Genomic DNA, 13,666 nt, shown 5'->3' with positions numbered 1-13,666 from the left:
TCAGATACACACAATCAGACGGGTTTGTAAAAAGAAATATATTAACTTGGACACACCAAGATCTGTTTTCTACAAGAAAACTTAGTAACAGCTTGAAAATAAAAATCATTCATTTGCATCATTACAGTTCAAGATGAAATGTGCTATAAACTACTGTCTGAGAGAACTGATATATGTTCCTTCCAAAGTTCACAAAAAGCAAAAAATATACCCAACATGATTTTGCAGTCAATACAATATGGTTTTTGACTGCAGTAGTAAGTAAAAAAAAGACAGCAGTAGATAAAGTACACTCATATCCTTCCCACTACATACGTCACAGTTTCACGTCAAAACATTTTCGCATTTTGCCTCTTGCAGCAAAAATACAGTAATCATAATATCACCTTATTCAAACCACAATAATTTACAGCAGAACAGGTCAGGTAGAGGGATGGGGCGGGGGGACAAAGAACAAACTGTACATCAAATCCTCAACTCTATAAACTAACAATTACCTAAACACTCTCCCGTCACACATACACACACGCTGATGAGGGAAGGTTTGTTTTGAACATGTACAGTAGATGTGTGCTTGTGTAGTTATCTGCAGCAGGCCAGCGCACTGAGGGAGGTGTGGCTGTCCAAGCTGCTGTCTGTCTCGGAGCCCAAAGCGGGATCACTGCCGGGATCGGTCGGCTCTGTGGACATGGAGGAGACGTCGTTGGCTGAGGAGGAGGAGGAAGAAGAAGAGGAGGAAGATGTGGGCTGAGGAGGACTGTCGATCACTGCTGCACCTGTGCTGCGAAAAACAGGCAAACGTATAGGTTTCACTGAAACATATAGAGCACTGCCATTTTCTGATGAGCTCAGACTTTAGAGGGGGACCATAGCAGCTAAAGATCTAAATGCAAAATTGTGATTTTTACAAAGTTTAGAACATAAAGAAAATAAAAAAAAATTACTTAAAAGTTTTGCTGTCTTTTAAAAATCCGTACATCCATCTCAAGCTCTACAATGTAGATAAAAAAAATCTACAAATGTTTTAATTTCCAGCCATTTTCTCATAAGTAGGTTATGCTACTATGAGCAAAAACTGGTTAAATTACTTGTTATCATTAATAATTACACCACAATTTATTGCTCTTATTTAACCGAACAAATCTTCAAAAATAAAAAGTGTGCCTTCATAAAATGCTGTAAAAACGAAAAAGCATTCTGCATCCCTCAGCACAACCATAAAGCCATGCTTAACTCAGCTGCAGAGACTAATGTGACAAAATTCTGCAGCTTTCAGCAGAGCTGCATGTTCTTCTTTCAGAGTAGAAATCATGGCTCAAGCAACACGACTGGAAAGAATAAAAAGAGCTCAAAATCCTGTTCTTAGAATACACCAAACAACTACCAATATTTATCAGCTGTGGCAGGTTTTCAAGTCAGTCCTGAAGAAGAAAGAATCCCTTACTTGTGTCGTTTCAAAACAAATGAATATTAGGTAGTGTCATTGTAAAATTTTACATTTACCTTGGGGCTGCACAGCACATTATTCTTGGTTTGATATAATTGCAAAATAAGGAATCTTTACGAAATATTTAATCCCAATGACATAAGTTTATATAATCAACATGGTGGTGCATCTACTCTAATTCTCCCATATTTTAACTAACCCAAGTTATAGTGATTACTCACCTAAAGCAGTGGGTTGACCTCTGATCACTCCATTTTTTGTTCGTTCCTCCCATTCGATCACTTCCTTATAAATTAGCTCTGGAAAACAAAAAGCGCAGCAAAGGGTCAAGGCAAGCTCAGTGGTTTAATGGAAATTGTCGATGGGTATATTCAGGAACATCAAATCTTTTGCCTAAGGTTGGGGTGCGTAACATACTGCTCATCCCAAAACAACATCACAATTCTAATTTGGACTGGGCATGCTGGTGTGTGACCCTTCTAAAAATGAGTGAGAGGGTCATTATCACCTGACAGGCATTGAGATGAGCTCATCGTGCTGCACGACTGAAACTGATATTTAATCACAGTCTTTCCTATGCAGGACAGAATCATATTCCTCACAGTAGAAAAAACATAAAATTTAAAATGCTTTGAACTCGTAACAAATCCAAATGTGAAAAAAATAAAATAAAAAAATCCAGTTATTCTTTTCCATACATATAGTAGCTTGCAAATGTTTTCATACCCCTTAACTTTGTCACATCTTATCAAACTACTGTGTATCTTATTGGAATTTTTGTGATAAAATTTGTGTTTAATTATACAGTGGAAGTGAAATGTTTTCAAACTATTTTATCAATAAAAATCTCATAAGTGTGGCATACATTTGCATTTAACCCCCTTTCCTCAGAATCACTAATCTCGTAAAACCAACTTCCTCCAGAAGTTGCCTGACTTGGTTGTACATCAACCTGTGTAACTTAATCTCAGTTAATCAGCAGTTATGTGAATATCTCAGACATTTGTTAGGGAACGTTACAGAAAAACAAACAAAACAAAAAAACTGTGTAAATCAGGCGGGCAGTTTCTCATGGCAGCATTTGAAAGGGTAGCACACAAAATTAAGATAATATTTCAAATGTGCCCTTAAAACGTTTTATTTTGATTCTATGAAACCCTGGTGTGTTGATTAGGATCCCATGCTTGCTGCTGAGAATGTGGATACTGGGTTACCTGCTCTCTGTGGGACTGTATTGCATTTTATCCTGCCCTGAAATCATTTTCACATCCGACTGTTTGTGGGACAGCAGAATGATGGGCAGCAGATCTGGGTAATTCAAGTGGGGGAATTATTTGAAAATATGCTCCCATCTCACAGAGCTTAATATTCTGCTCTTTTAGTAGCAAGAAGTCCTTCTACTCTATTGAGTGAAATACAAAGGCAAGCCACACTTTCCAATTCCTCCTATTTCTCAATTATTATCACTGCACTACTACAAATGGTGAAAATAGGAAATATACATTTAAGATTCAAAAATAGAAATAGTTTTCCATTCCAATGTCATGTTTTTTTTAATAAGTTACCTAAAAAAACTGTTAACTGTTTATTATTACTATTATTTTTATTTTTTTAAACTAAGTTTAAATGATAAAGGCAATCAAAAATGTTTGCTTGGAGCATTTTCAGGGATGGAAACATTGGTGCATCTTTATTTATGCGTTTCAAACTAAGTCAACAACAAATGAATATGTTAAGCGCAGAGCTAGGAAGATGACCAGGTTGTCCAACCTTTCCACTCCTCCACAGTGTGCTCTCTTTCATCCAGTGTCCTGTCTGGGATCTTTGGAGGCGGCTAAAAATAAAACCAGAACAGAAAAGCAAATTTGATTTGAACGGCATCCTGGTACAGCAAGAGAAATGGCACGTTACGCAATGTGACAAAAGCTTGTGTATTCTGCTCATCTCTCCAGAGACCCACTCACCGCTTCCACTTCAGCAGGATCGTACCAAACATTAATATATGGGTGGTGCAGGGCTTCATCCACAGAGATGCGCTTTGACGCATCAATCACCAGCATCTTGGATAACAGGTCTCTGGCTTGGCTTGCTGCAACAAGATACCACAAGCAGATATGGTGCAATGGTATTCATAAGAAACAAATAAAAATCTATTTGCTTTTATTGTACAGAGGATGTTGCATACCTTTCAGTTTGTTGTGATCAGAGTCAGCAGGGAAGAGCACATCTGGGAAGAGCTTCTCAAAAGTGTATCCGGCATACCGCGGTCTGTTTTCTACATACGTTCTCACTGAGTGATTCAGTTTCATTAGAAAATCCTGAGATGGAGTGCCTAGCTGCTCAATCACCTTGTTCCACTGGTCGATATCTGATGTGGAAATGTTAAAGGAAAGGACCTCACACAAACACAGGCTACCAGAAGGGCAGCTTGACATTTAACTTTGTTTTGGGGTGCAAAAGTTAAATGCAACTCTTGTGATTTCATATAAACAGAAGAACACACACAGAGTAAAATTAAGAGCAGAAGGTTGAAAGTAATGATTAACAGTATATTATTTCGTTTTTAAACGCAAGTTAAAAGTGAGGACATAATGAAAAATCATCACAAGTTCTATAGATGCACAAAATTATCCCCATCATATGCAATTTACCTAAATGGTAACAATGTCCAAATCACTTTTTTTCCTAACTCATCTTAATTGGGAACACTTGAATTACATGTATGGGGCTTGTGAAAAACTCTTGGCTGTTACATCAAAATGCTTATTTATGCAGAGATATGGCCAATTGTAAGTTTCAGAAACTTTCAAGCAACTCTACAGATATTCAACACAAAGTAAAGCAGATGCCACACACTCACTAGTACCATTTATCACAAAGGTGACTTCAAGGTTTCATAGGTGGGTGCAGCAGCACAAGCAATGTAGGTCATGGAGAGTATGATGGATAGAAAACGACAACAGAAGAAGCATTCATGGTTGTGGGCGTCTTCATAATGAAATGATGACATGTTGATCAATGAGGGGAAGGATACGATCAGTGCCAGGGAACAAAACACTCCCCCTGATCATCTCGGCCACAATGCATCCCACTGACCACACATCCACTTGGGATGGACATTAGGAAGACAGCGAAGACAGACAGGTGAACATGCAAATAAATGATAGAGAGAAAAAAAATTACGTAAAAACAAATAAAGTGAGAGAAAACCAAAGACAATGGCAAAGGCGCAATGATGAAGATGTAGACCATTCAGCAATGAGCAAGCTGCATGAGAGAAAAAAAAAAGCCAGAGACCATGTTCATGTCAAAATGTATGTGCAACCAACATCTACCAATTGGAGATTAATTGACTTGTGCGTATTAGCATTTTTATGTAATTTCAAACCAAATAGCTTTAAAAAACAAACAAAGGAAAAAGTCAAACACAATCAAAAGGCTTTTATGAAGACTATCAAAGTAGAGGACATACTCGGCAGACAGAAGGATACAGTCCCTTCCAGGGAAAAGGATTTTATGGCGAACCATTTCTGCCAGAATGCAGCCCACAGACCATATGTCCACTAATGAAGTAGACCACATTAACCATTAAAAGAAGTGAGGAATGCAGAGCAACAGGTTAGTTACACATAACAAGCTTGTTAGTGAGCATTTTCTTACAATTAGCTTTTCTTTTTAGAACAGGCATCAAGTGGATCCCCGAGTTACAGCTAGATTTAGTTCAACAAATGTATATGTATTTCTGTTCCCAAAATAGAAACATTGGACAACAGATGCTGTGTTAAACTAATCACTCACCATTGGCCTGGTAGCCCATGCCCAGGATAACTTCTGGTGCTCTGTAGTAGCGTGTAACCACATATGGCGTCATCAGGAGGCCTGTGGCTGCCGTCCGAGCCAAGCCAAAGTCCAAAATCTTCAGCGTGCAATCAGACTTGACAACTATATTGCTGGGCTTCAGATCCTGAAAAAAAATGACATTAATCAGGTTAATCAGTTAGGAGGGGGCTGTATCTGACGGGCAGCTGAGATTCTCACTTTTATAGAATCAATGTAAAAGTGAGACCAGTGCCCAAACCAAGACCAGTCTGGTTCGGGCAGACTGGTCTGTTTTCCTTCAAACTATGAGGATATGCTCTCCGAGTGTCCTTCTAGTTACTGATGCATATGGCAAAATGATACATTTTGTCATTCTCAATTTGGAGGATAGTAGGCTGCATCAGCTGATGTCAGCTACACAAAATGTGCAGGAAATTCTGTAGTTTGTTCAAGGTTACTTGACATTTGAGATTGGTCTCTCTGATTTTAGGCTCAGTCTGTTAACATTTTATACATGCATATTTTTAGCAGAGATTATTGCAATACCAAATAGTTGTTTTACATTGTACCTAGAGTTTTTATAAAATGCTTTTGTCAGTAGTTAAAGGACTATATTCATCCAGTGATCCTCTAATCATGCCACTTGACTGCATGCCCTTACACTTTAGTGTCACGTATCACAGCAGGTTTACCAGCTCAGGACTTTACACCTCAGAACATTGGCCCAACTTCAGGCTGTATATTTGTGGCCAGCTGCTGCTCACCCTGTGTATGATCCCGGCACCGTGGAGGTGTTTGATGCCACACAACATCTGATAGAGCAGGTATGACAGCCTCTCATGGTCCAGCTCCATTTGAATCACTTGACACAGGTTGGCATCCATCAGCTCCATTACCAAGTATCTGGTAGAAAAGAAAAGGGTTCATGATCCTGGCAGAGAGTCATCTTGGCAACAGGTACAGCAAGGTCTGATTCCCATAACTGCACAGGCTATTTTTATTGACTTACACATCTTGGAAATCTTCTAGCGATTTTTGTGGCGTGAATACATTTAACAGGCCAATGATCTGTGAATAGAAATTAAAAAAAATAACTAGGTTGGGACTTCGCATCCGTTTAAACATGCTCAGGCCACACAAAATGCTCTTTCTCCGTGTCATCTACTTGTGAAATAGAGGACACAGCTATTTTGCATGTTAAAATAGTGGCACACTTACATTTTTGTGATTGACACATTTCATTAGGACTAGCTCTCTGTACGCCCTCTTAGCATGGGTTTGATTTTGAAAGGGTCGACTCAGCTTCTTGATGGCAACATTTCGTTCAAGGATTTGGTCATAAGCAGAGCTGAAGGACAAAGATAGCAAGAGAAATGCATCAAAAAGGCAACAGCTGACATCAAGGCCTTTACTCTCTCTCAAATAAGTCAAAAGCAATAAAATGTAGAGATGCACCATTCTGGTTTTTGTTACCATTTTTTTTCCCACTGTCAGGTTTTCGTATAGGTTTGACCAACCAATTTAGATTAAGCCAATTAGAATTTCTCTTTAGAAACTTTAATTTAGGAAGACTGAAGAACTGCTTTCTTCAGTCTTACTGATATGAACAGTCAATTTTTTTGCATAAGGAAATTAAATGTTAACATGTGTGAGACAATGTAGTTGCTATAAAATGTGAAAATAAAAAAGTTCATGGAGTCACCATCTTAAACTGGCCTTACCACCTAATACCACGATTTGTGCAACTACTCAGCTGAACAGCACACTCAGCATAAGGTACAAAATGAATGTTGATTCATCTCTTGACAGATTTCAAAAAGGTTGGCAACATTTCTAACATTTTTGGCTTTAAAGGAAAAAAAAACCCAACTTGACTATTGAGGCTTCCTAGTATCTGCTGAAAGTCATGCTCTCTCTTTCGCAGCCAAAATGAACTGCAGTCATGTCAACATGCAAAATATACAGTTTTCTTTTAAATGACTTCTTCTCTGACATTATGATACTGAAAATAGCCAACTGTGTGTTTTTTTTTTCACATTAAAAAGCATTGTTGTCAGCTCGATCTGGCACTTTGTATGGTACAATCAATGATTGGGACCGAGCATGATTAAGGTTTTTGAGTGGCTGAACACAAGCTAGGACCAAACAAGCTGAAAACTGCCCTAAAATTTTTAATTTAGGACAATTTCTCAATGTACAAAGTTCATTTCTTAATAAATATCTTTTAAAAATAAAAAGGCATAGCTAATGTGAGATTCCAACTGAACACTAGTCAGGGTCAATCAAACAAAAAAAAGAAATTATTTAGATTATGAGCCAATTGCTCAGTGCATTTCTAATAAAAAAAGTATAACCAACACAAAATTTAACACAAAAATAGCACCAAAAGTTTATTGATCAAATGTTCAGTGACGTGTAGCGCAGAGTCACCTATTTTTTCACAGCATAGGTGTTAGCAGAACAAGGAGGATGTTGAACCACTCACCAGACGATTCCCTGTGCTCCTGAGCCGATGGGTCTTAGATTCTGGTATCGCTTCAGTACTGTAAACGTTGAATCCCCGACGTCTACACTGTAGAACTCCCTGTCTCTCTTGTTTTTGTTCATGGCAAAGTCTTCTATTACTGCTTTCTGTGCATCCAAAAATGTCCTCTGTGAAGAAGGAAACAGGTTTGAGTATCTAGCAGAGCGAGACTGACTCCACGGATATCGCAGGAGTTGCTGAGGCGAGTGGCAAGTAGCGAAAAACAGCAACGGAAGAAGAAAATCCTGCACTCAAGAAAACTGTTTAGACACTGCTGCATTTCACACTGATGCAATGCAGTTTCCTTTCTCAGCAAATCCTGGAAACCCACATGGACTAAAGATTGGATGTCATCATTGGCGATGGCAGAACAGCAAGCAAATCAGAGCTCTGCTCCATCGCATGCAACAGAACTCCGGGTGACTGTGCCACGCTGGAAAACCAACCATGGCGATAATTCCTCTGAGACAGCTCGCTTCTACAAGCGGGGTCTTTCACAGACACATTTGCATTTGCACAAAGGCACTGTGGCCTCACCTTAAACACAAAACGAAGGTTTGTGCCAGTGGAGACTGTCGACTGTTTGATTACATGAAGCTCAAACAGATCTTTCATTTTCTCCAGCTCTGCATAAACAGTGCCACCACCCTCCTCGGTCATCCACACAGCCGACGCCGAGTCCATATGAGGGAAATAATTGCCAGAACGAAGTGAGTCAGCTCCCCTTCTGTTCCGCCAACGTCACAAAGACGTCCGTAACATCCACCTCCCTCGCAGAAATGAAAATAGACGTGCAGCTTCTTTTTATAATTCAGACAGGAAGGCAGCTGTGCTTATTAGAGTTGTGATGTCTTGAATTCAGTTGATGTTTTCTTTTTGCGGTTGTCAGTGAAAGGAATCAAAATTGAGGCATTACAAAGAGGTTTTCTCACTTTGCAGCTTTAGATGCCATAAATTCCAACAGACACACTCACAGCCGTAAATATTAATGGGATCATCTGTCAAATCAACAAATTCCCCTGAAATCAATCACAAACTTTCAGATTGCATTTTTGGGTCAGTCACACACAAAACACATCAGTGCTCTGAAACTGCTCTCGAGTACGGAATCTGAGCCGGTACTCCAGCCGCAATATCACATACAACAGGGTCCTGCAGAGGACGGTGACGGCAGCTTAAAGGGTCACCGGAGTGTTCACCTTCAGTCCAGGATCTTTCTCAGAGTGGATGCAGAAACATGTCATACTCGTCAAACACTTCCCATTAACTTTCTGACGTGCTGCCATGAGGCAAGCATCAAAAGCAGAACCTTCCGCCTGCTGCACAGCCTCTCTGGTTCAAGCCTTTTCGAAATAATGTGCTTCACATTATTAGACTTATTTTATGCTCTGACTTCTCCGTTTTTATCCATTTTCTACCAATATTTTTAATACACAGAATTCCTCTCATGTTGCAGTAAGCAGCTCAGTTTACTCAGAAATTAATTTGAAATGGAAGGTGGTAAATCATGTGAAATGTTTGCTGCTACTGTAACGTTGCTTTGTGAATTTAGTGCTTAAAATAGACTAAAATCTTGGTTTATATAAAACGCTGAATAAAACCAATTATTAAAACCCAAAATTTACATGAACATTTTAACAAATTAAAACATGTGGAAGTTTGTTTTTGTAATTCCTTAAAAATGTCAAACTAATGTAGATTCATAACACAAGAGTGATGTTTTGCACTAATTTATTGTTGATTCACTTATAGCTTACAGCTAATGAACACCTCATATTTAGTTTCTTAGAAAAGTCTGCATATTACAAAACGCAATAAAAAGGAGATTAACACAGAAATGCCATTCTACTCATAGACCATGTTGCCAAGTTGCATCTGACCTTAAATAAATAACCTCCAAAGCATTGCATCCAAGCATTCCTTCACAATTGTGATAATGCATAAAGTTATGAGAACGATTGCAATTTGATATATTGTGTGACTCCACTTGTGCACCTGTTCCTATCCCACTTTTCCTTCCACTTAACTTTCCATTAATATTCTCAATACAAGATTCTGAAGAGAGAGCTTCTTTTGTAATGACCTTTTGTGGCTGAAGTGTCCTGCAGTAGCAGTTATAACCCACATCATGTATGCACATGATGTGGGTTATAACTGCTCACAAAATGCTACTGCTTGGAACTATTTAAAACGAGAAATATTCTTGAAAAATACTATTCTTTTTTTCGTAGGAAACATTAGCCTAGCAAATAAAACAAAAATAGGAGACCTCCTGCTTCTAAATCCCTCATCCTGAAAGGAAATCAAGGTAAACCCCGCGGTTACTTTGATTGCAATCTAAATTGACAGCAGTAGCCCCTTTTCGTCCTGACGGAGGCGGTTGAAGGAAAATGACTGAAGTGCTGCATCAGGAGACAGACATGCATACTGAACTGATGCAGCCAGATTAAGCCGGCTGGACGCCGCACACAGGCACATTATTATGGCAGCGATAATAATGGCACCCACATCGTAATATGACAGAGTGCGCTGTTGGTGCTGACTGTAGAGCCTGTGCCTAATTTGAACGCTGCAGCTATTTTATCATACAACGGCGGGAGCAATCATGAACTGGGGGATAAATGGGGCTGCAATGTAAAAGCAAGGGGCTGAAGCAGCATGCACGCAACGATTTACGACCCTCCCCCCACGGCCCAAACAATGAGCAGCGCAGTCTGAGGAGCTGAGGTGTGAATCCTCATCTTACCTCTGTCATCAAATCAACAAGGGATCGATCCTGTTCTAAAGCGGATCCGGCGAACTTCGAACCGATCCGGAGCGGCTCCCCGATTGTTTATGCCGCCGCTGAAGGATGGTTTATCCCGTCGTGCGGCTTAAAAATACGTGACCTCACCAATTTCATTGCCTACGTTTCCAACCGGTTGCTACTGACAGGCCAGGACGCGCAGTGCGCACACAGGGCATGCGTCCCAGCGGCGCGTCACACACAGGCAGAGACACACCCACCGCCTCCTCCTCCATGCATCCATCCTTCCTGCCTTCCTTCCGTCTGCCCATCTATGCAAATGAAACAATGTTTTGGTCTACTTCCGTTCTCTCCTCGATAGGTTACGTTAATCTTTCTGCGTCTGGCTCCGCTTTGATTAGTTACTTCCTGTTTCCAATTATGCTACAACAAATCGAGGCTGCATGTTGCCACTGCATGCAAATTTTTTAAATGTCAGACAATTTTGACAAAGACGACCCGGGAGGAAGTGGTACGAATCACTGAGCAGTCAGGAGGTCAAAAACACGTTTATCATGTCTGAACATACGAAGTTTCAGGGAAAACTGATTCCTCTGCAACCTGTCTTTGAAGATCAATGTCCTCAAATTGGGCAATTCTTGATTTTCTTCTTGAGAGAAACCCCTGGCATTGTACAATTTGCTAGATCAAAGCCATAAACTCCAGTATAATGTCTTTAAATTTTATGTGACCAACAGAAAGCACTGCATAATTGTTGCATGAATGAATACATGATTTTCCAAAAATAAAAAATGACAAATAAAAATCTGAAAAGAATGGCTTGATTATGTGTTCAACCCCCTACAATAGCTACTTTGGATCAATTGTTGCAATTGCAACTTGAAGTCTCTATGATATGTTTGGATATTTAAATATTTCATGTCTTTTATACCTCAGGCACAGTTGGGGGTAATGGTGTAATGTCAACAACATTTTTTGAAGTCCTGCCATACATTCCGAATTGGATGTAGGACTGGCCTTTGATTGGACCGTTCTATCCATCCATCCATCCATCCATTTTCTTACACCCTTGTCCCTTCTTGGGGTCGGGAGAGATGCTGGTGCATATCTCCAGCTAGCGTACCGGGCGAGAGGTGGGGTACACCCTGGACAGGTCGCCAGTCTGTCGCAGGGCAACACAGAGACACACAGGACACACAACCATGCACACACACACTCACACTCACACCTAGGGGCAATTTGGAGAGGCCAATTAACCTGACAGTCATGTTTTTGGACTGTGGGAGGAAACCGGAGTACCCGGAGAAAACTCCCGCATGCACAGGGAGAACATGCAAACTCCATGCAGAAAGACCGGGGCCGGGAATCGAACCCAGAACCTTCTTGCTGCAAGACAACAGCTCTACCAACTGCGCCACTGTGCAGCCCGAATTGGATGTAGGACTGGCCTTTGATTGGACCGTTCTAACATATAGATATGCTTTTATGTAAAGGGAGGTACTTCACATATCAAATATGATATAGGTAGAAACTAGCAAAGAGAGTGAAATTGGACACATAAACACTATAAATGAATAGCTTACTGTGTATTTTCAACTATCCTAACTTACACACAAACCCATGAACATATTTATGAACACACATTTATAACTGGTGGTCTAACGTCCCTTGCTAGAGCTTGTTCCTGGGTCACTGTTATTCACTTTTTGTACTGAAAGTAAATGTTTCCATTCTTTTTATCTCTTAAGTCATTCCTGATAAAGCAAATATCAACAAGCTTCACCTAATCCATTTTGGGATTTTCCACATTAAACTGCTTATATTTACCAAGCTAATAATCTATAGCAATATCTCAAAGTAACACTAAAGGCCCTCTAATAGGTTTTCTTAGTATCCCTGTATTTGCCTTTTCCATCTTCCTGTCAACGGTGAGCAGTTTTTCTTCTGGTTAGCGGGGATCCTGAATAAAAGTATTCCCACACCATGATTTTACTACTCCCTCTATATTTTTCTAGGGAAATTGTTTTTTGAGGATAATGTGCATTTTCTATGAAGTCTACAAAGTAAAATCAAGGTTCCATTTCCACAGCGCCTTCTACCAGATGTTTTCTTGGTCCCCAATATGTGGTGACTTGAAAGCTTCTTTCTTGCATGACTAATGGTTCTCCTCCTGTCATAAACAAATCTAACACTGGTGTTTTATTTGTTAAAGTTCTTAAACCTAGCACACCTTTATGTCTGTCAAAGCAAATCCCAATAAACTGCATTGACTTTTGTGATTGTGTCAACATTTGAAAAAATTCAAGAAGACAATTTGGTTTTACATCGTTTATGTGGACACTTTTTTTTTTTTACATCAAGAACCTGTTAGTAAACTTATTAGATTTGCAGGCTAATAACAATACAGTCGCCACCTCCCTTTAATTTCAGTTTAATGTCATATTTTCAATGGTCTGATCTGTAAAAGCATATTTTTTAAATCTGTCCAGAGTGGGGTCTAAATTGAGGACAAGGACATTCATTGGCTCTGCAGAAATCTGAACAGCATAGTAGAACAACGTGAGGGCACCATCTACAGCTCATGCATCATTTCTATACGCTACAACGGCCGTGCCATGCTCTGCGCATGTGACTCCAAAGCGGTGCCCAGGAGGACATTCGGTAAATTTGCGTTAACTCCGCGCTCAGCGGCAGGACACATGCTCCTTACCTCATAACCCCGGATCGTTTTTCTTTCTTTCTTTTTTGCTTTTTTGCTTTTCTTTTTTTTTTTAAATCCTGCCTCTGTGCAGATATCCCGGGGCCTGCAGACAGACGCTGAGCGCAGCGGCATGGACAGGACTCCCAGCAGCAAGGCAGAGCTACTATACATCTTCTTACCCCTTGTTCGAAGAGAGCCCGCAGTGTTATGATCATCGTCGGGGAGCTGCCCTGCAGCAGCGGGATGCTTCGTCCTTCCCAGGCTTCAGCGTAGCAGCGCATCTACCCCCGGGGATCCACCGCACCTTTGGGCGTCAGACGGATTTAGTTAAATCGGTGTAGCTGATCTCATACCACCCGCTTATTGGTGGCTCTGACCTGTCGCTGTCAAACCGCGATGTTAATCCAATCAAGTGTTTAAAAGCAGAGA

The 13,666-nt window shown here is 40.2% G+C and overlaps 1 protein-coding gene across 5 annotated transcripts; it reads right to left on the bottom strand.

Moving 5' to 3' along the window:
- Positions 1–19: 19 nt before the first annotated feature.
- mapk8a (mitogen-activated protein kinase 8a) lies at positions 20–13,651 on the bottom strand. 5 transcript variants are annotated; one of them, XM_008429707.2, is made up of 12 exons: positions 8,328–8,729; positions 7,752–7,918; positions 6,485–6,614; positions 6,276–6,334; positions 6,031–6,169; positions 5,246–5,411; positions 4,482–4,553; positions 3,633–3,815; positions 3,412–3,536; positions 3,218–3,281; positions 1,669–1,746; positions 20–776 (listed from the first exon to the last, which is right to left on the bottom strand). In XM_008429707.2, exons 1-12 carry the CDS (start codon positions 8,472–8,474, stop codon positions 583–585), a joined length of 1,524 nt encoding a protein of 507 aa, XP_008427929.1. In that variant the 5' UTR covers positions 8,475–8,729; the 3' UTR covers positions 20–582. The 5 variants fall into 5 exon arrangements, with proteins under 5 accessions (XP_008427929.1, XP_008427930.1, XP_017164452.1 ...); XM_008429708.2 differs by lacking the exons at positions 4,482–4,553; positions 8,328–8,729 and adding exons at positions 4,939–5,010; positions 13,417–13,651 and having other exon boundaries at positions 21–776; XM_017308963.1 differs by lacking the exons at positions 4,482–4,553; positions 8,328–8,729 and adding exons at positions 4,939–5,010; positions 10,537–10,774 and having other exon boundaries at positions 21–776.
- Between the last annotated feature and the right edge of the window lie 15 nt (positions 13,652–13,666).

This window comes from Poecilia reticulata, linkage group LG15 (assembly GCF_000633615.1).
Source record: "Poecilia reticulata strain Guanapo linkage group LG15, Guppy_female_1.0+MT, whole genome shotgun sequence".
NCBI classification, from domain to species: domain Eukaryota; kingdom Metazoa; phylum Chordata; class Actinopteri; order Cyprinodontiformes; family Poeciliidae; genus Poecilia; species Poecilia reticulata.
This window is presented reverse-complemented; position numbering and strand designations above follow the sequence as displayed.

Excerpts from the sequence above, each read along its gene's own strand:
- mapk8a (XM_008429707.2), bottom strand. The coding sequence starts at position 8,474 with ATGGACTCGGCGTCGGCTGTGTGGATGACCGAGGAGGGTGGTGGCACT. Across the intron at positions 7,919-8,327 it reads ACCTTCGTTTTGTGTTTAAG|AGGACATTTTTGGATGCACA; the intron begins GTGAGGCCACAG and ends CCTTCTTCACAG. Across the intron at positions 6,335-6,484 it reads AATGTGTCAATCACAAAAAT|ATCATTGGCCTGTTAAATGT; the intron begins GTAAGTGTGCCA and ends TTCTATTCACAG.